This window comes from Alosa pseudoharengus, unplaced genomic scaffold (genome assembly GCF_046254945.1).
Source record: "Alosa pseudoharengus isolate Yale_2024_CS ecotype anadromous, Long Island Sound unplaced genomic scaffold, YU_APseudo_1.1 YU_APseudo_1.1_scf_24, whole genome shotgun sequence".
NCBI lineage: Eukaryota > Metazoa > Chordata > Actinopteri > Clupeiformes > Clupeidae > Alosa > Alosa pseudoharengus.
Window position 1 is genome coordinate 2357523 of NW_027468689.1, and position 20273 is coordinate 2377795.

General features: G+C 44.6%; 3 protein-coding genes and 1 non-coding gene across 7 annotated transcripts; 1 reads left to right on the forward strand and 3 right to left on the reverse strand.

Annotated features, from left to right (window-relative positions):
* Positions 1-257: 257 nt before the first annotated feature.
* On the reverse strand, positions 258-5296 carry mtx2 (metaxin 2). Its single transcript, XM_076302817.1, has 10 exons — positions 5104-5296; positions 4240-4287; positions 4095-4141; positions 3911-3983; positions 3551-3627; positions 2740-2832; positions 1986-2024; positions 1595-1720; positions 1069-1145; positions 258-718 (listed from the first exon to the last, which is right to left on the reverse strand). The coding sequence occupies exons 1-10, from the start codon at positions 5141-5143 to the stop codon at positions 517-519; spliced, it is 822 nt and encodes a 273-aa protein (XP_076158932.1). The 5' UTR covers positions 5144-5296; the 3' UTR covers positions 258-516.
* A 177-nt stretch (positions 5297-5473) lies between these two features.
* Positions 5474-9549, reverse strand: ptcd1 (pentatricopeptide repeat domain 1). Its single transcript, XM_076302482.1, has 8 exons — positions 8776-9549; positions 8502-8642; positions 8080-8298; positions 7774-7875; positions 6862-7605; positions 6518-6634; positions 5834-6016; positions 5474-5735 (listed from the first exon to the last, which is right to left on the reverse strand). Exons 1-8 carry the CDS (start codon positions 9265-9267, stop codon positions 5559-5561), a joined length of 2175 nt encoding a protein of 724 aa, XP_076158597.1. The 5' UTR covers positions 9268-9549; the 3' UTR covers positions 5474-5558.
* On the reverse strand, positions 6330-6459 carry LOC143142734 (small nucleolar RNA SNORA16B/SNORA16A family). The gene has a single exon (XR_012990974.1). It is a non-coding gene; the product is annotated as a small nucleolar RNA SNORA16B/SNORA16A family (small nucleolar RNA).
* Positions 9550-9672: 123 nt separating the features above from the next.
* On the forward strand, positions 9673-19878 carry lnpk (lunapark, ER junction formation factor). Of its 4 annotated transcripts, none has more exons than XM_076302812.1 (14): positions 9673-9747; positions 10202-10295; positions 10422-10463; positions 11238-11425; positions 12414-12472; positions 12595-12635; positions 13191-13274; positions 13382-13427; positions 13655-13852; positions 14981-15089; positions 15524-15594; positions 16460-16624; positions 17368-17475; positions 18875-19878. In XM_076302812.1, the coding sequence occupies exons 2-14, from the start codon at positions 10269-10271 to the stop codon at positions 19063-19065; spliced, it is 1329 nt and encodes a 442-aa protein (XP_076158927.1). In that variant the 5' UTR covers positions 9673-9747; positions 10202-10268; the 3' UTR covers positions 19066-19878. The 4 variants fall into 4 exon arrangements, with proteins under 4 accessions (XP_076158927.1, XP_076158929.1, XP_076158931.1 ...); XM_076302814.1 differs by having other exon boundaries at positions 13655-13765; XM_076302813.1 differs by lacking the exon at positions 9673-9747 and adding an exon at positions 9757-9834.
* The last annotated feature ends 395 nt before the right edge of the window (positions 19879-20273 follow it).

Here is a 20273-nt window from a genome sequence, read left to right on the forward strand (position 1 = left end):
GAATCATCATGACTCACCAACACCTGCATGAACTAAGATTAAGAGTGACAGCTGTATTTCACTCTTGCTTTCACAATCTCACCAGAGGCCAGCATCATCACTGTGGCCATTGGTTGTTCCACTGGGTACCAGCAGAGGGCGCTGATTGTCTGTGATGTGACCTATTTAAACATGGAAGGCAGCAGCCAGCAGAGCCCAACACAAGGCCGAGACATTTTCTATTTTGGGAACCGAGAATAGAAAGAGATCTTTCCGGGTGCGATGTGTACTTTTAATAATGATAGGCACTTTCACATGTACAACAAGAGGAGGATAACAGCAAGTGAAAAAAAACAACCAAATAAAAGAATTACATCTGTTTACATCCAAGCATTTTTACAACAAAGAAGCGCTATGGTTGCCTTTGTGGGACTTCAGTGTGTGGCATTCCGGCCGGGAGGAGGAGGGGATGGAAGAGGAGGCGGCTGGAAAGGTTGAGGATATTTTGGAACGTTGTGCAGCGGGCCGAACAGAACCTCAAGTGAGGGTGGGGCCTTTAGAGTAACGCGAGGAGCCTGACGATTGGTCAGATTCCTCGAAGAAGGTCTGCTCGATGCGTTTGCAGAACGACAGCAGGTTGCTGTAGACCTTGACCCGTTCGGCGAGCTCGTCACTGGTCAGCCGGGTGGTCAGGATGGTGAAGATGTGGCCAAAAACAAGAGCATCCAACTCCGTGGGCCTAAGGGCAGAGGGACAACAATCACCAAAGGGGCATCAGGAGCGGGTATGGAGTCCGACATATGTTAGGGCAGTGGTTCTCAAATGGGGGTACGCGTACCCCTGGGGGTATGTGAAGGCACTCCAGGGGGTACGTGAGAAAATATTACATACATACATTAATATTTATCAGTTCCAAAGTTTAATAAATTAGACACTGATGGCACAGTGCTCTGTTTTAAGTCTTTTTTTCTCAACTAAAAATGCTTTGCGCTGGTTAGGGGGTACTTGGCTGAAAAAATATTTCACAGGGGGTACATCACTGAAAAAAGGTTGAGAACCACTGTGTTAGGGTGTGTGTCTGTGTCTTACTGTTTGTTGAAGAAGTAGAGCTGGGTACCAAGTCTCTGTGAAAGTGCTTGACAACACTGACTCACATCCTCGTAAACCTGAAGAAAGCACAGACATAGACCCGTCATTCAAGTCACACACAGATCAGATTACCATCCACATACAGGCATAAGCCATTAAAAACAAACCTGGGAATAAGCCACCACCCATTCATAAATCTAGTACATCACAGCACTAAAGTTCTAAGGTTTGGCTCTGCAATTCAGTGCTGACATGAGCTAAATATTACAGCAGTTGAACTGAACTAAGCTTTATCTTTCTTAATCTTTCTTTTACCCAAAGCGACTTACAAATGTCAATGAATTGCAGGGCCAGACTCCCTGCAGCAGGGTTAAGTGTTTTGCTCAAGCGCACAATGGTGGCAGCTGGGAATTGAACCCACAACTTTTCAGGCTACTGCATGCAAACCCAGCTTCTTATCCACTACACTACCTTCACCCCGGAGCTGAATGATTTTTACCTAGAGGTATAAGGGGCATTTACTCACCTGCTCCAGACTCTTGCCCGCCCAACCGATGGCGCTCATCTTCCGCCGCACCTCCCACTGCTTCTGATAGGCCAGGATGTGACTCAGAGGCCAGGAGTAGGGACTGCTGTACCTCGGCCGAGAAATCTAACACACACACACACACACACACAAACACAAACACGACACGGACACACACACACACACGACACGGACACACACACACACACACAACACAGACACACACAACACAGACACACACACACAGACACACACACACACACTGTAAACTGACCTGTTCACTGACCTGTAAAGTCGTCTGTTTTACAGATGCTAGGAACGCCTTACGTATGCATCACGAACATAAACAACATGCATAAATCATCAGCATACAGTACATATGGACAGTTACCTCAGCTGCTGTTGTGTCGTCACACCACTGGATATAAAGCTGGAAAAAAAACCCCATCAAAGACATGGTCAGGCATAGGGGTATGTACTCTTGCACCCAGTATTAGTCATGTCAACATAAACAACTGGCACTTAATGCTTTTTGTACTTGAAGACATCCTTGAACACATACACAGGGTTCCCATTCTAAGTCAAATATAAAATTCCATGACTTTTCCCTGACAAAAAAAAAAAGAATTTCCATGATTTACTATACTATTTACTAATGTGTAGCATTCAAGAATATTTTACTTTTTAGAGTGAAACATGAATAAAGAGGCATTGAATAAACAAAGTTGGGATACTCAAGTAAGCGGTAAAGCAAATTACCAAATATGCACCAGTTCTGTGTGGAAATATTTGTATTAATTTTGGCAAGTAAATTGGAAAATTCCCTGATATTCCATAACTTTGCCCCAAAAATGATAAAATTCCCTGACTTTCCATGTCTGGAATGGACTTTCCAAAATTCCATGATATTCCAGAAATTCCATGACCAGTGGGAACCCTGCATACAGTCCCTAGGACTCTTTCTCCCATAATGCACAGCGGGTCAGGCCCAGTTCAGTATGAGTGACCCTTAATGGGCACAGCGGGTCAGGCCCAGTTCAGTATGAGTGACCCTTAATGGGCACAGCGGGTCAGGCCCAGTTCAGTATGAGTGACCCTTAATGGGCACAGCGGGTCAGGCCCAGTTCAGTATGAGTGACCCATACCTCCGCAGTGAGAAGCATGTTGTTCACCAGCTCCATATAAGCCTTCATCTCAGCCCTCTGGACGTCATCCAACCCCTCGCTCAGAGAGAAGCCCTGCAGAGAGAGAGGGAGAGAGAACAGAGAGAGAGGGAGAGAAAACAGAGAGGGAGAGAAAACAGAGAGAGAGAACAGAGTTGGCAGAGGTAGAGAAGGTTTGTTTAATTTAAGGCCATTTCAGCAACTAAGGCTATTTAATGGCCAGAGCATTGTGTGTTATAGAAACTTAAATATGTTTTTTAAAATCTATGCTACTAAGATATTCTAAAACCTTCAAAGGTGGGACCTTACTAAAAACACCAGCTATAGAATTTTGATGATAACATTTCTTGAGGTAGTGAGGGGGAGAACCAAGAAATCACGTCAACATAAACATCAGTCTCTGAAAATGTTGTTCCAAAAGTTGTGAACGGGTCAAGAGAAAGTATTAAATGCAACAGATAGACCTAGACTGCACTATAGCAAGCAACCACCATCATCAGGTACTATCTGTAAACATTTTTAATAGTTAATTTATTCTCTTCTATTATTTTTAAGTGAGGCAAGGCAAAGCAAAGTCAGTGTGCTGGGCTAGCTAGCTAGCTACTATTCTGGTTTAACAGAACTTCTCTTCTGATTATCAGCAGTATTAGCACCCCTAAATTAGAACCCTGAAGAGAGGGATGAAATGAACAGAGGTGATATTCGGTGGGAGAAGACAGGGAAGAAAAGAGAGAGAGATGCATCATACAGACGGAAGGGTAGATCAGATAAACTCCACCATATGGCCTTTTACCTTTGCTTTGGTAAACTGGACAATCGGACCCAGCTCAGACACCACCTGGTTTCCTACATGGATGAAGGGGACTTTACCTACAGGAGAAACAGCGGGGGGGGGGGGCATACTGGATGAGTTATAAACTTCAATCATAACACATAATGTGACAGGGGAGGCGACACAGACACTCCTAATATATATGTCTCAGAACACAGAGATAGTCATGTGTCCCTCTCAATCACAGAACATTAAGGCACGTGTGCGTTTGTGCGTGTGTATAACAGAGAGAGAGAGGAGGAAAAAGAGTGGGAGAAAAAAAAGACTAAGCACACGAGAGAGAAAGAGAGGGTGTAACAGTTCCCTCACAGCAGCACTCACCCGATGGGGACATGAACTCTGCATTAACACGACATGACACCCTTACAGGCAGGCTACACATCTTCAGGTAGGCCTAACACAAAGACAAACACAACTTATCAGAGAGCATGCACTGTATGGTAAACACTTTACAATGCAATCATTCACATAAAGCTACAGCTAAAGTGTGTGAACTCAATCCTACCTGGACGGCCAGAGAAGAGGCATTGTCTGAGAGAAGGATCTGTTCATCTGTAAACAAGCATACGGTGATTACTGAAGAACATTTACACTGTATTTGCGTTTCGCATATTTTTCATTCTGAGACTTTTAGATCTATGTTTTCTTACCATTGAGCGGCTGGTAAAGGGTTGCGCTCTCCGGCCATGGTTCTGCAGCTGTGAAGAACATGATTATGTTAGAGGAGCTCACCCGGGCGTTTATGTATGGTTACATAGCGTGACAGCAGATACATAGTGTACATGTATTTACAGCTGCGAATCGTTAGCTATACTGGGAGGGGGAAGACTGCGGAGCAATGATCTATCGGCTATGTCCTTCTGTAAGGCCGTACTGTTACAAACAAGGACGGATTTGCCTCTCAGGATTTGGGTTCCTCTTGATTCTCGTGCATGGCGTTGTGATACAAGCTAATGCAAAAGACTCCTTATATTACTGATGCAATATAAGGAATACTTTCAGAATACTATACATTGTGATATGATCTTGACCTTGACGTTATTCTGTAGTTACATAGAAGAATGAATGAGTTTACGTTTAACCTAAATAAACGAGGAGTGCAGACGTGTTACGACTGCTTAACAAAGTAATTAAAGTGTCTATATATTGAATAGCTTTGTAAATATGACCACCTGCTTCCCAATGCACAACTAGTGTCCTTTATCCAGTGCTGTCAGACGGTTGCTGCTAAAGGGGATGGGCTTTTATCAATGGGGACACATTACAAACAAGCCTCATGGCATGCGGGTTGTAAACGCACCGTTACTGTAAAGGACATCAAAGCAAAGTCCTTTCAGTGAATGTAATTTGATACACAAGCGTAAAAAACGTAAAACATTAGCATTTCAACCTTCAGGCCCTGTAATGTTAATAACTCATCGTAGCTGTGCTAGTTAGCTTGCTAGATGGCTGCCGTCTACTGAGGTTGCCCATTCTGATATTGCTAGACGTAGCTTGCTGGTTAGCCACCTTACCCGCTATTTGCCCAACGAAAGCCTCCGCTGCCAGGGACATGATGACAAAAGTTCTTCTCAACCAAGACAGAAGAACAATTCAGGTTTATTATACAATGCAACGTCGTAACAGCTTTGGACACGGCTTTGAGCACAAGGGCATGCTCAAACAGCAGCTTGTTAGCTAAGTGCTAATTCTTCTTCCTGAAGAATACTGCGCATGTGCACAGAACAGCCAATCGGATTGAGGTCATCGCGACAAGCCTTTGCCTTCAGTCTGGTCTGGTGCCTACAATCAAGTCTGATCTGCACTTGTTTTCAAGTGGTTACGTTATTTCCACACAAAACAGGCTTATCATTGGTTTGAAATGAACGATAAGAAAGTTTTTTAAAGAATTTTATTAGCTTTGCCACAAATATTAAATATTTACATTCACACGATAGGGGTCTATTATTTAGATTTAAAGTAACTGAGGCTACGTGCGACCAATACTTTCATCACGGGCATCAGTGTCTTCTTCTGTTGCAGTTTTCTGTGCCTGAAACTTCGCCCAAGGGTGAGGAGTCTCCTGCCCAGGCATTATCTGTAGCCACACCTGGTAGTATCCACGGAAACCATCAATCTTCTCCAAGTAAGTATTCTTTGATTTATACTGAAAAGAAAACGGCAAGTTGAAAGGTATATGAAAGAAGGGAAATTAACAAAAACATTTTATGAGAGCATTAAAATGTACACTATAGTCATACTGACCTTGTCATAGTTTGGAGGATATTGAGCAGCAAACTCAAGCTGTCTAAGAATGACCTCATTCGGGGCAACCTGCTTCTCTTGCATGGATGCCAGAATCTCCTTGAGGTAGACGTAGTCTAGACGTCTGGTTGCTTGTCTGATAAGTGCACTGTAAACGTGTGCATTGGGTGCAATACGACAAGACTGCACCGGAACAAACAAAAGATACATCACCATATGAGAGAGCTGAGATGCTCCAGAAAAACAAAACTTTAGGAGCACATTGCTAGAGAGTAAATCAATGTTGATGGTTTCACATACAACTCCTGGTTATTTCCTAGATTCTTCAATATTTCAATAATAATAAAGAAATGACTATTTATCCACTCGTGCTCTGGGTGTATTTCTTGCTGTTCAAATACAACACATTTGTATCACACATCACCACATAAAGACAATTAAAATAGCTAGAGCTGAGATCAAGCAGCTCCTTAAATCAAACATCCTTCCTTTTACATTCTGTCCTTCTCCTTTTCTGTCACTGTGTCAATGAACTGACCAGCGGCTGTCAGGAAAAGTGTTTATTTAGGCTCCTCTTAGACCACAGCTGTCATATCTGGGCAGCAGGGACCTCTGTGAAGCCGTATGAGATGAGGAAATCATGAGGCACACTACAATTCCCATCACCCATCATAATAATCGTACCTCCATGTCAGAGAGCAACTGTAGTCCCTCATGTTTTGTGTTGCAAGCCAAAGCCACGTTACAGAAAGACTGCACGTCTGGAAATAGCCTCCTATTGGACATCATCTCCAGTATGGCCTGACAGCACAGGACACACAGACAGGAAACAAAAGAGACAATTTGATTGGACAGACAAAAGAGAGAGATAACAAGAGATACAACAGAAACAAGAGTCAAGAAGACAGAGGGTGTAACTGCTGAGATAAAGAGTGTTAAAGTACAAGTTCCAAAACCACGGTGGCCTATAATTCCATCACCAGTGAAACAACAGTTACCCAAAGGGGTCAGAATGGTATGGTGCTGACCTTTGCCCCCTTGAGGTCGCCAGTATTAGCTGCCCTTCTGATTAGTGAGTTGAAGAAGGGGACGTCGAGTTTGATCTTGTTTTCACTGGCCACTGAGAGGAGAGCCTGGGCGGCCTGAGCGTCTGGCTCCACAAGGTCAGCCAGCAGAGTAAGAGTCTTCAGGGTGGGTTGCAGCCCCTGCTCGGCCATCTTGCCAAGGAAACCCTCCATGCTGCCAATCAGTGCCAGCCTGTCAGACGCAGAGCTCACAGTTCCCAGGGAAACGACGTCAGAGCGCACTGTGGCTGGATCCAGGAGGTTTGGTGGAGAGAAAGCTGACGAGCCAGGTGAGCAGATGGACATAATATTGCTGTCGTAAACCTGAAGTGCACCCTGACTGTCTGTAGTCCTTGTTATGTGTTCTCTTTGGGCTTCTTGTGTGTGTCCGTAGTCCATCTTTCCTGTTCTGCCTTCTTCAGTTGACTCTATGCTCTTTGTGTATGTCTGCTGTGAGCGTGTATCCACAAACAACTGACTTTCAAAAGCATCAATGTCCAGAGGTCTGGGCCGAGAGCTCTCTTTGATTTTGGCTTTGCGGTCCCTCTTCCCTGCCCCGAGGGTGAGAGGGGAGTGATTTTGTTTCTTTAAAAGTAACTTGGAGGCCAGGGCAACATCTCCAATTCCACAGTCCCGTGTGGCACGCAGTAAAATGTTGTAGTTGTGAGTATCCGGCTTTATACCCAACTTTAACATCTGGTGCCAAACCTGAAAAAACAATTACTGCTGTAATGACTTGTTGTAAATTCAGCCTTTTAAGTCATCATGCAAGTTCAGTCTTTATAGTTTACATAGGTGTATACTGTATGCAGTTTATTGATAGGGTAGTTTGTGTATGATTTGTATGAACCGGCAGACAAGATTACTGTATATTACCTGCAGTGCGAGTCTGAATCCAGCAGTCTTGTCTTTTACACAGCTCATCAGCAAGCAATGAAACGTTTCTTGTGTAATGGGATGACCACTCTCCAGCATATCCTACATACACACAAGAGGGAGAGAGAGAGAGAGAGAGAAGATTCATTTGCATTTGGTTTTACAATTCACAGTTGAAAATACGTCTCTACAGACAGACAATTATATTCATCTACATTCGTCTTCATTCATCTTTACTGACATATTCCATATATGGCAATATTATGTCTGTATATGAGGGTAAAATGACGTAGCCTTGAACTATACCCGGAAGACACGTAAACTGCTTTGGAGGTCAGCAGTGAGAGCCATTGTCTTCAGCAAAGCACGATGGGAAATAGCGTTGAGCAGAATGTTCTTCCTGCGCAGCTCCTGCTCCAGTTTCAGAGCCTGCTCCAACGCTGGCTGTTTCCATGGTGACTCTGCACAAGCATTGAAGAGGGCAGTGTAAGTGGCTTCTGTTGGCTCGAGGCCCCGTTTCTTCATCTGAGCAGGACACAGAACAATTACGTCAAACTCATTTCACATCCATCACAATGGAACACATTAGCAACACGTCAGAAACATGAGGACAGCGCTTGATCAAGAGGAGTAGTCAGTGCACAAATGACAATTTCAGAACAAACAGTGGGCCGAGTGGACTGTCTCTTTTGATTAAGGACAAAAGCTAGAGTGTGTGAGTATCCTACATCTTGATAGAGCTTGAAGGCCTTTTTGATGTAGCCAACCCGACCACAGCCTCCCATCAGCACCGTGTAGTTATACTCCTCAGGTTGAAGTCTCTCTCCTTGTAGCATCTCTGTCTCGAACATGTCCAACGCTTCAGGCAGCTACATAAGACAGAAGGAATGGGGCAAAGGTCAAGATGTACATCTATGTCTGAATAAAATAGCTTTAAACTTCTCCAGTGAAAAACTAAGCATTCTACATAACATTCCTCATTCTTTGAAACAGCTTGTTTACCTTGTCCTGCTTGATGAGTTTCTTGCACTGAAGAAAGTACCAGTATGGCGTGTTTCTCTGTCCTGTCCTAGATCTAAATTTAGGCCGTAGTTTTTCGTCCTCTCCTTCGCTGTACCGTAGATCCATGTACTGGGGTGAGGACTTTTTGAATGTCGTTCTGTTGGTGTACTCGGGCGAGTACTCACCAAATGCATGATCGGGTTTAGAGATCTCAGCGTTTCGCTCAGTCTGAGGGATGTTCCTGGTGGATTCAATCACATCGGCCCTCTGCCGGGGCTTTCGACGGGGAGTGTGCAGTACTGACGCCGCAAACTGTCTATGTTGTTGGTGTATGTGTCTGACTGGACTAGTAGAGCTCAAACCCAATGTATTTGATGTCAGCACTGACAGCCACGGGACTGTGACACTGTACTTAACACAGTAATGCTGAACACAGAGATCCGCGATGCAAAAGCGTGCCCTAACACACGGATGAGATAATAACCGTAACATTATGAAGACCGTGCAGTACAATTATAATATTAACACACAAATCAAACTCATTTCAATTGGTAAATGCAGCAGACAACTGATGGCAACGGTACTCGTGTGGACAGATGCTTTTCCTCGACGCATGTCAAGGTTCCAGCAAGACTTATCGAATCAATCACCGAAAGATATATAATAGGGTTGGTTATAACTTCTGGCACGTGTGTCTTGTGTGGTATGATACTGTAAATATAAACAGGGCTTTAATGTTAAACTATCACTCCAAAATAGGAAGTATTGTATTATAAGTACACACAGACAAACAATGCTCTGGAATCTATTGCTTTTTGAGAAACTTCCTGGAAATATTCGTCACTTCCCGAGGAGGATATCTCTTCAAATTAAGAGTCCCTATGTCGTTGGAGAAAAACAGTTCATAAAATGTACGCTTGGTGGTGGTGGGACTGTCATCATCGTTGAAGTCGGATCTGAATTGAACAAAGGGTAACTTAACTGATTTCGTGATGTGTTAATCTTAGACGTTCCAGTTATGTAGGACGTCTTTTTAAGGTTTCAAATAGACTGCTGAAGGTATAGCAAACTTCTTTTGATAACGTTAGCCGTCCATCAATACAATAACGTTACAGTGCAGTTGATGATGATGATGCCTGACTGTAACACAAGCTAGTAGTAACGTTAGTAGTAGTAGTATGCTGTAAAGTTGGTCAGTAAATTTTATTGTTATCAGTCTGCTGAAATCTAGAGGATGTTTTTTGTTAGCTATAACTGTTTTAACCTGTTTGCTAGGTTAAGTGACTTACTGTAACTTGCTAGCGTTGACGTTAATCAGACTTTGACCACTCCTATGTCACGCTGTCGTTCAGGCTAACGGTGTTTATGTTAACAGAAGCGCATGTATTGTTACTACACGTTGTCAAAAGCAAAATCGTGTTTTCAGGCGAGGATTTCTCTCCGTTTCTCCGGGACAAAGAAGAGGTCTACGCGGGCAGGGCAGGTTTTTAGCAATGGGAGCTGTTCTTTCCCGGTGGAAGGTACAATTTCATTCTTGTGTTAAGACTAAATGGTACCGTATGGCATACCTGAGTTGTGGAATACATGGAACGTGGCCAGTGTATGTATGTGACAAGTGACAACTCTAACACTCATATCCTTATCAGGCAAAGCCTTCCACAGTGGAGCTGTTGGAGAGCTTGGACAAGGTAGGCTGGCATCTCAAATGGCATCTCACGAAAGCTCTCTGTCTTCCACTCGTTTTTCCTTCAACCCACTCAGATTCTTTTTCCAACATATTCACACAGCCTATATGTTTTCTTTATCTATATGTTGTCCTTGTCTCACACTCTTCCTGTCTGTGTGAGCATAGGACTGACAGCCGCATGTGTCCCTCTGTAAAGTATTTTGGCTGACCTTAACTAGCCTCACTGGCACAGTCACAACTCTGACAGCAGAACTGGAGAGCTAGACTTCTCTTTCAAACTGACATCTGTAGTGCTAACTCACAGCCCAACATCGGCATAGATCCAGCCTAGCCTGGGTGAACCCAGATTAACCACATTTGCAAACAGGTTCGCCTGGGTTAACCCAGGCTAGATCTAGCCCTGATCTGACATGGATGCATGCCAGAACTGGTCAGCTACCTCAGTCGCATATTATCAAGTCTTTTGATAGTTAAATCCTCTTAAACCCACCTGTGTTTCCTAGATCACAGTCATTCATCATGTTCTATTGATTTAATCAACGATGAGTGAGAGTTTACACTACAATGACTGTTAATCATTTGAAGGGGTTTACACTAGCAATACCACATTGTTTTATTAGTAAATTTCCCAACTATAAAGGCATAAAGTGTTCTTTAGTGTCTCTATGTCATTAAGCCTAGTGTCCTCCAACCTCACTGTGTGTCAGTATGTATCTGTATGTCAGTGTATGAAACACGATTGACCTTTCAGTGTCTGTGTGTTGCTATTTCGCAGGACATCAAGGACCTTGAGGAGTTTCGGGCGAAGAACCAGCGTCTGCAGAAGCTGTGGGTGGGCCGCCTGCTCTTCTACTCGTCCATGCTCTACCTATTCACCTGCCTGTGCGTCTACTTCTGCTACCTGCCCGACGAGTGGGGCGCTCGGATCGTCATGGCGCTACCACTGCTGGTCTTCCCCGTGCTGTGAGTGCTGATAGCAGCGGCTGCCTGGCACCGCTATGGCATCCTCCTGTCTACCCCTCCTGATAGCACCTCCTGTCTACCCCTCCTGATAGCACCTCCTGTCTACCCCTCCTGATAGCACCTCCTGGCACCGCTATGGCATCCTCCTGTCTCCCCCTCCTGATAGCACCTCCTGTCTACCCCTCCTGATAGCACCTCCTGGCACCACTATGGCATCCTCCTGTCTCCCCCTCCTGATAGCACCTCCTGTCTACCCCTCCTGATAGCACCTCCTGGCACCACTATGGCATCCTCCTGTCTCCCCCTCCTGATAGCACCTCCTGTCTACCCCTCCTGATAGCACCTCCTGGCACCGCTATGGCATCCTCCTGTCTCCCCCCCTGATAGCACCTCCTGGCACCACTATGGCATCCTCCTGTCTACCCCTCCTGATAGCAGTGGCTGCCTGGCACCACTATGGCATTGGTGGTGGGACTTACTATTAAACACAGTGGGATGGTCTCTCGTACGTAGATTACGCTTTCTCCTAGACTAAAAGAAGATTTCAATGGAAACCTTCATTGGAGATCTTGAATTTCCCCTTGGGGATCAATAAAGTATCTATCTATCTATCTATCTATCTATCTATCTATCTATCTATCTAGATATCTTTTAGTATGTGATGGTCTATGTACAGGGGATTGATAGACTTAGTATGTCTTTGCCATCTGTACTGTAATGGCTGAAGGCCCTTTTGGTTCCTTTCATAATGTATGACTCCACTAGTTACCTATTCTAAGTTTGACCATAGTAACAACTAAATCAGTACTCTAGGTCAGCCAACATGCAACATGTTGTTAGGACAATTGCAGCCTTTGATGACCTTTGCAGCCTTTGTTAATCTTTGGAAGAGATTTTGATTATTTTTTTTTAATTCAATCTATTTTCTTGGCAATTTCACAAGTTAACCTTTTTTGTATGCTGCTGTCTTTTTTTCCCCTCACCCTAGAGTGTGGTTCTTGAGAAAACTCCTTATCTTCTTGTTTTCCAAACGAACTGAGAGAAACAGTAAGTCCTTTTCCTTAAACTCTCATGCCAAATCTCCATAAATGCAACTCAGATAATACTGTTGACTTGAACTGCTCTTAAAACCCAAACTTAATGTTTACTGTGCTTCTATGTTTTTACAGATGACAAACTAGAAGACTTGAAAGTAGAAAAAAAGAAGATAGTAAGTGTCCTTCAGAGTGCTACCAGCACTCTTTTCATGGTTGCTGTTACTTTAACCTGCAGCTAAAAGTAGTGCATTGTGTGCAGATGCTTCCTTGATTTCAGCCTTGCGATGCCCTACTTTATTAGCAGTGGACTCCCTCGTCTCCCTGTCTTTCTCTACCTCAGTCCCATCCTGACCTCGTTTCACCGAGGCACAGTCAGGCAGTATTGCCAATGCTAACACACACACACACACACACCTCAGCAGATGCACAGACACTAACACACCTCAGAAGATACACACACAGATACACATACAACCATGCAAACATACTCACACCAACATATGTGTATACATAAATGCTTACTGTATGGACAGTGTGTCTATTGTATAGTGTTCCAGTGTGTCTATTGTTTGAGTGTGTTTCACTAATTCATGGATTGGGATAAATGCAGAGGCCAAATTTCCCTCACGGGATCAAAAGAGTATATATACTTACTTACTATATACTGTTCAGTAATGTTTCTTGTGTTTTCTTTATACAAGTTATGATTTAAATTCCTTGTTTCTCAGTTGGAAGAGGTCATGGAGAAGGAAACTTACAAAAATGCCAAACTGATCTTAGAGAGATTTGACCCAGACGCAAAGAAGAAAGCCGTGAGTGTGCAAACTTTGGGAAGACTTTCAGTTTCAATATTAAGGATGGAACCCCTGTTGTTGTTGTTATTGGTGTTGTGTGAAATCGTTCTGTTTTGCCTTCTCAGGAAGCGGAATCCACTCCCTCGGGATCTCATATGACACCAAGACCAGGTCAGTGGCCACGCAGGGTTGTTAGTCCAGATCACTCTAACATCGGTCATTCCTCCATCTTTCATCTACGTTACTTCATTTAGATTTCCATCTAGTTGTTTTGACAGATGCTTCAGATCCAACAGATTTAATTTTCTTCCCATCTGTAATTTATTGTGTTTTATATGTCACATATTTTAAGTCAAATATTGGTGTCTGTCTCTCCCTTCTCCCTGTCCTGTTTCCAGATCTCCGTCGGCGTAACGTTCCCATGGGAACACCGGTGCCAGGGCAACGTCCAGGCCCACCCCTGGGCGCCACGCCGACGGGTACCCCCGTGATGCCCCGCGCTGCCCCAGGTGGGCCCCCCGAGGCGGGCGCAAGCACGAGCGCTGCCCCCCCCCTGAGGAGGAGCCCCACCCCCTACAGTCCGCACATGGGGCCAGGTTAGCCCACCCGCCCCGCACCTCCCTGCCACCAGGGGGCGATACCAGCGGGGCGGCCGCAGGGCCCGTCCGCCCCCTGCCTCACCCACTGGCTCAAACCACTGCTCCTAGATTTGGCATTAGGTCAGGCAGTGTCACTTCCGTGAGTGATAGACAAGGCCCCATCACAGGGTCACAGTAACTGCTCAGGGCTCCTGTTTGGCTAGCCTCATGCCAGACTTAACTGGTGTTGATCAGTTCTCTAGTTCTCCCATTTCCTAATGTCACTTCTAATGCAGTTGCTGTAACAGACATGCAGTACCTGTGACAAACACTATAGTTCCACCAAAAATCCTTGATTACTAGCTCCGCTTCAGCCCTCTCTGGTTATACAACTTGGTTGCACTCAGTCAGTAGTTGTAGTAGTAACAGCATTAGTATTGGTGCTGCTAGTGGGGATCGCTCCTCTTGGTTGACCTAGATACGGAGGTGCCTGACTCCCAGGGCAGTTGAGCAGGCTGGGGGACTCCCAGGGCAGTTAAGCAGGCTGGGGGCTGAGGGCTGGAGTAGAGGCCCCTCTTTATTACACTCTTGTAGGTATGGAAGTTAATCCAACAAGCTTCTTCTAGGGGATCAGATGCATTCTTGTGTAGCATAATAAATCAGATATCCCAGTCAGCAGCTGAGCGTGGGCCGTGTAGAAAGCAGCTGAGCGTGGGCCGTGTAGAAAGCAGCTGAGCGTGGGCCGTGTAGAAAGCAGCTGAGCGTGGGCCGTGTAGAAAGCAGCTGAGCGCGGGCCGTGTAGAAAGCAGCTGAGCGTGGGCCGTGTAGAAAGGCTAATTCAGCAAACGTTATGTTTCAGGTTCTCTTCAAATGCCCCCCAATAATCTCCTAAATGCCGTTAAGGTCTTGCAAGCCTCCATCTCTGTCATTGTGTCCTGTGTGTGTGTCTTGTGTATGTTAGTGTGTGTGTGTGTTTTGGGGGGGTGTGTAGGGTGGTGACAAAAAGTGACAGTCTTATCCTTTCATTCTGAGCATGCAGTGTTTAATACCTGATTGCTTGTTTTTGTGTGTGTGTGTGTGTGTGTGTGTGTGTGTGTGTGTGCGTGTGCGTGCGTGTGCGCGCATGTGTGTGCCTGTCCATGACAGTTGGCCACCAACCCCCCGGTCCTCAGTTGGTACGTCCCATCCTTCCCAGGGAAAGGGGGCCAGTGGACCGTGTCATTGAGTATCTGGTGGGAGACGGACCTCAGAACAGGTGGATATTTCATCATTTACTCCCTGTGTGCCAGAAATGCACGTCAGGCTGGATGCTTAGTCAAAGACAAACCAAAAACACTGCTAGTGAGAGTCAAATAGTATCAGAGGTCTTCAGAACATTCAGAACAATTGATCATTAAGGGCATTTGGCAAAACTGAAAGTCATTTTTCTCATCTTCTTTGAAAGGATTATGTAAGGATGAAATTGGGTGAAAAAGGAGTTATGTGATGTAATGAGATCGAAACGCCAAATGCCTGTCATTTACTAGGTCCTGGTTTGTGTTCTTTGCTATGTCCTTGGAATTGTCCCTTGGTGATTTAATCACAGAAAAAATTATCTTTGATTTGAACTGAATTCTTGTCTCTTGCCTCAACTGTGCTCTCTCTCTCTCTCTCTCTCTCTCTCTCTCTCTCTCTCTCTCTCGTCCTCAGGTACGCGCTCATCTGCCAGCAGTGTTTCTCCCATAACGGCATGGCCCTCAAGGAGGAGTTTGAGTTTGTCGGTGAGATGGGCGATTCCAACACACTTTGGCTCATTACACACACACACACACACACACACACACACACACACACGTACACAACATACACATACACACACACGTACACATACACACACACACACGTACACACACACACACGTACACAACACACACACCCACACACACCCACACACACACGTACACAACACACACACACACACACACAGTATTGTCAGTTACATACGTCCTTATCATGCGTACGTTCTCTTAGGCTGTCTTCTATCTCGTTAGTCTCCAAGGACATTAAGTCTCTTGCTTTCTCTCTCACGCACGCACGCGCACGCACACACATGCACACACACACACTACATCTTCTGTAGAATTATACATAGACAAAAACACAAACACACTCTTGTGACACACACTTACACACATACAAACACAGTCACTCACCGACTCCTGCAGTTTGTCACACACACTGACACATGCACACTTGCATACGTAACATACCTCTTATGCTCACACAAATCTGCACACCCTGGTATGACCTGTTCACCAGGGTACCTGGGCTCCGTTGTGTCATGATAGATAGATAGATAGATAGGTAGATAGATAGATAGATGGATGGATGGATGGATGGATAGATGGATACTTTATTGGTCCCCAAGGGGAATTTCAAGGTCTCAGTAGCATACATACAGATATCACACACAACATGCACTTACAGCAGAAAAAGTAATATACATATAAAAAAAACTCCACTGTACAATAGAGACAGTAGAAGATAAACATGATACTAATAAATATGATTGACATGATCAATGTGATCCACCCACCAGCAGGTGGCGCTGACTGATCTTCCTGTCCTCTCTCTCTCTCTCTCCAGCCTACAGGTGCGCCTACTGTTACTTCCTGAACCCAGCCCGCAAGACACGCCCCCAGGCGCCCCGCCTCCCAGAGTTCAGCTTCGAGAGACGTCTGCGCTCGGGCTCTCCAGCCCCAGAGTCCTCGGAGGCGCGGGACAGCGCCGAGGACAGCGACGCGGGCACAGGTGGGCACACTGTTGAGGTCGGCGTCAGCGCAGTGTCCGCCATGGTGTCGTTTAGAGGCAGGAAGCTCGTTTTCTCGATCACCTCGAGACGCTGCAGGTTTTCTCGGCCGACTGTGTGCCACCGCTGTGCTTCACATCCACAGACATAAACAGACGACATTAGACACACACTGTCCTCATACACACTCATGCAGCAGAAACACACACCGTCCTCATACACACTCATGCACGGTTTGGACAAATTAGACACACAATGCAGAAACACACACTGTCCTCATACACACTCATATAGACCTGTTGGAGAGGTTGGTCGTCGATTCATCCTGTTTTTTCATTCATCTGTGATTATTCATTCCGCTGAGCATCATGTGACCTCTAAACCTCAACATTTTCCTTATTTGTTTAATTTTCAATTGTTTGACATGAAGTTTTGCCATGAAATAGAAGGTTGTTCATTGTAATCGTTCATTGTAGTTCATTGTGTGTGTGTGTGTGTGTGTGTGTGTGTGTGTGTGTGTGTGTGTGTGTGTGTGTGTGTGTGTGTGTGTGTGTGTGTGTGTGTGTGTGTGTGTGTGTGTGTGTGTGTGTGTGTGTGTGTGTGTGTGTGTGTGTGTGTGTGTGTGTGTGTGTGTGTGTGTGTTCATTCACACTTCTGGGCATCCTCCCTTGTCTGTTCCAGAGGGTCAACATGGACAAACGGTATTGTGTTGATGTGCTTTTCCGTGTGTGTGTGTGTGTTGTAGAGAGGATAGGTGGTACTGGTGGTGTTGCGTCGGGTAGTTCTTCTCCCCCGACTTCAGCAGCTGCTCCATGGAATAAAGTACACAGTTTCAGCAGTTCCCCAAACTCAGGTCTCCAGGAGCACACACACACACACACACACACACACACACACTGTGTATACACTACATATGCAGATCATACAACACACATACACCCACACACCTTAACACGAACATACCAATATGCACTCACATAGTCACAGGCATACACATACAAACACCCACACACACACACACACACACACACACATCAAGACACCCTCTCAAACACACCCTCTGAATGATCTCAGACCCTTACACACACACACACAAACAAACCAATTACAAATGGTACACTTCTACTGATCACACTCTTTTCTTTTTACATAATGCTGTTTAATCAAACAAATCCCTTTCCTTTTACCTGTTGCATTATTAATCAGCCTTCATGAAAAAAAACTTTAAATTCACTTCTCAACATTCTATCATACTTCTTCTGAAATCAGTTATGACCACCACTCATGGTGTGTGTGAGAGTGCCAGCATGTGTGCGCAAATGATTGATAAGTGCTTATGATTTTGCCAAGGCTAACATAACAAGTCGATTTTGTCCCTCTCTGCTAGGGTCAGAGTGACATGTAATCTTTACTAATCATGCTGTTTGATCAAAGACCCCTACAAAAACCTATTAAGTATAAGTATATATACTCTTTTGATCCCATGAGGGAAATTTGGTCTCTGCATTTATCCCAATCCGTGAATTAGTGAAACACACTCAGCACAAAGTGAGGTGAAGCACACACTAATCCCAACGCAGTGAGCTTCCTGCTACAGCAGCGCTCGGGGAGCAGTGAGGGGTTAAGTGCCTTGCTCAAGGGCACTTCAGCCGTTCCTACTGGTCGGGCTTCGAACCGGCAACCCTCCGATTACAAGTCTGAAGCCGGCCACGGCTGCCCCCAAAGTATATGTATGTGTTATTGTCAATCAAAACATATACACAAAACTTACGCACGCACACAGTTACACTCATATATACTCACACACACTTACACACACACACACACACACATACACACATACACACACGCACACATACATCCTCACTGACCAACAATGTGTAAAAATTTTCCAGATCTATGCTTTTCTCTTCCCCCTGAAACAAGATTTGTTAATTCATAAACTCCCACAAGTATGCGTTGTACCGTTTTTTGCATCGGAAATACTTTATCTCTGTTTACAAACACTGATATGAAATGCAGTGTTGGGTAATTCAAAACGCCCTTGCATTGTGGCTTTGGTTTCTCGTTTTCAACTAATCAGATTGTGTGTGTTCGTTAATCTGGTGTGGAATGGCTGCCTAATCTCTGACTCGGATTTGTCTCATTGTTGACATGGTCATGTGCGTCCAGTAACACACAAGACACACTGAGTGAGTGACCTATCGCAGTGTGTGTTTGTAAAATAGAAATCCATGTTTTGTTCTAAACAGGCGAGCCAGAGGGCGACCTGGCCTCAGACCAGCACGATACGGTTGAGGCGCCGCCCACTCAGGACGTGATGGAGGAAGAGGAGGAGTCAGATGTGCCTGTGTCACCACGTAGCCCCTCCCCCATGTCACAAGAGGACAGTGAAGGGGGCGGTGCAAGGAGCAGGAGGCAGGAAGTGGAGGATTCGGAGTGATATCAGTTGATTTGTGATTTTTAATAAATCATGACGGTCGTCTTCTCGGACGTATGTGCGTGCTCTGGTAGCTTGTTTGACAGATTTGGTTATGGGGTTAAAAGATGACACAGTTTTATTCCCTTTGGTTTCCCTCATGTTTACATGATTTAAGTTTCCTTTTATTTGCACTGCATAGGCCTGCAACTAGCATGGAATCATTCTAGTTTAAGTTAAGAGGGTAGGAGTTTACATATTTTGGATGATCAAAAACAAAGTTAACTAATTGTCTTTCAATGAGTCTTTGCCAATATTTTTTATATGATCGGCCATATTTATTTATTAGTTCAAAAGTGTTTAAAATGTTCAAATTAACTAATTGTCTTTGTGTCCATTTGAAATGCTAGTTTTTGTGCCTTTTCTGTCAAAAAAACATGTTAGGTCAGCTCTTAAAACTGAGAGAGGAGTTGGGAAACTCATTTCAATGACTTCATCCTTTTAAACGGGCAGCTCCTTATATGTGCGGATTGACAGTCTGTGTTCTGCCACTCCTATGACAGTGCTATCTCGTTTAAAAGACCTCATTTTACCTTTCATGTGCAGGATGGGGTCACTACTGCTACAGTGCTTCTGTCCAGTGTTATTTTAGAAAATGTGCACTATGATTAACTGATAAGTTATCACTTTTGCTTTGTATATGTTGTTGTATGCAGTCATATGGGTCAGTCTGCAGAGTTGTGTATTTTGGATGCCACATGTCGATATGTCAGCTTTTGCTGAGTGTTTATGCATGGCATGGCACGCCAAATAAACTTTATAACTTGACAAAGCTATTTATTGTGCTTCGCTTCAATGATTTAAAGCATCAATAGAGACAGTACCAAATATGGTTCAGTGGTGCAAATATAAGTTGCAAGGGTGTTTTTTTCCGCTCGCAGGTGCTAGGGGGAAGCGAGACAGCCACCATTCAACCAGAAAAAAATCATATATCCATTTCAATGACTCCAAAGTTAAGGTAAATTAAGCTAAAATCTGCATAGTTCCCCTTTAATTACAGAGGGAGAGAGGTCAAATTAAAGGATTTCATCCCATATAACATAGACAACATAGAATACATACAACATAGAAAATCATTGTGTGGTGGTCAATGTTGATATTGTGGTGGGCCGCCACAAATAAGTCGATGTATGGGAGACACTAGAGTATGCCTTTCAGTTTGCTAGCGGTAT

Coding starts and splice junctions, on each gene's coding strand:
- mtx2 (XM_076302817.1), bottom strand. CDS start 5,143: ATGTCCCTGGCAGCGGAGGCTTTCGTTGGGCAAATAGCGG. Junction 4,288..5,103: donor TTTCGTTGGGCAAATAGCGG/GTAAGGTGGCTA, acceptor TGTTCTTCACAG/CTGCAGAACCATGGCCGGAG. Junction 4,142..4,239: donor CCTTTACCAGCCGCTCAATG/GTAAGAAAACAT, acceptor GCTTGTTTACAG/ATGAACAGATCCTTCTCTCA.
- ptcd1 (XM_076302482.1), bottom strand. CDS start 9,267: ATGTTACGGTTATTATCTCATCCGTGTGTTAGGGCACGCTTTTGCATC. Junction 8,299..8,501: donor CCTTCAAGCTCTATCAAGAT/GTAGGATACTCA, acceptor TGTCCTGCTCAG/ATGAAGAAACGGGGCCTCGA. Junction 5,736..5,833: donor ATCCTCCAAACTATGACAAG/GTCAGTATGACT, acceptor TTTTCTTTTCAG/TATAAATCAAAGAATACTTA.
- lnpk (XM_076302812.1), top strand. CDS start 10,269: ATGGGAGCTGTTCTTTCCCGGTGGAAG. Junction 11,426..12,413: donor CTGCTGGTCTTCCCCGTGCT/GTGAGTGCTGAT, acceptor CCCTCACCCTAG/AGTGTGGTTCTTGAGAAAAC. Junction 12,473..12,594: donor CAAACGAACTGAGAGAAACA/GTAAGTCCTTTT, acceptor ATGTTTTTACAG/ATGACAAACTAGAAGACTTG.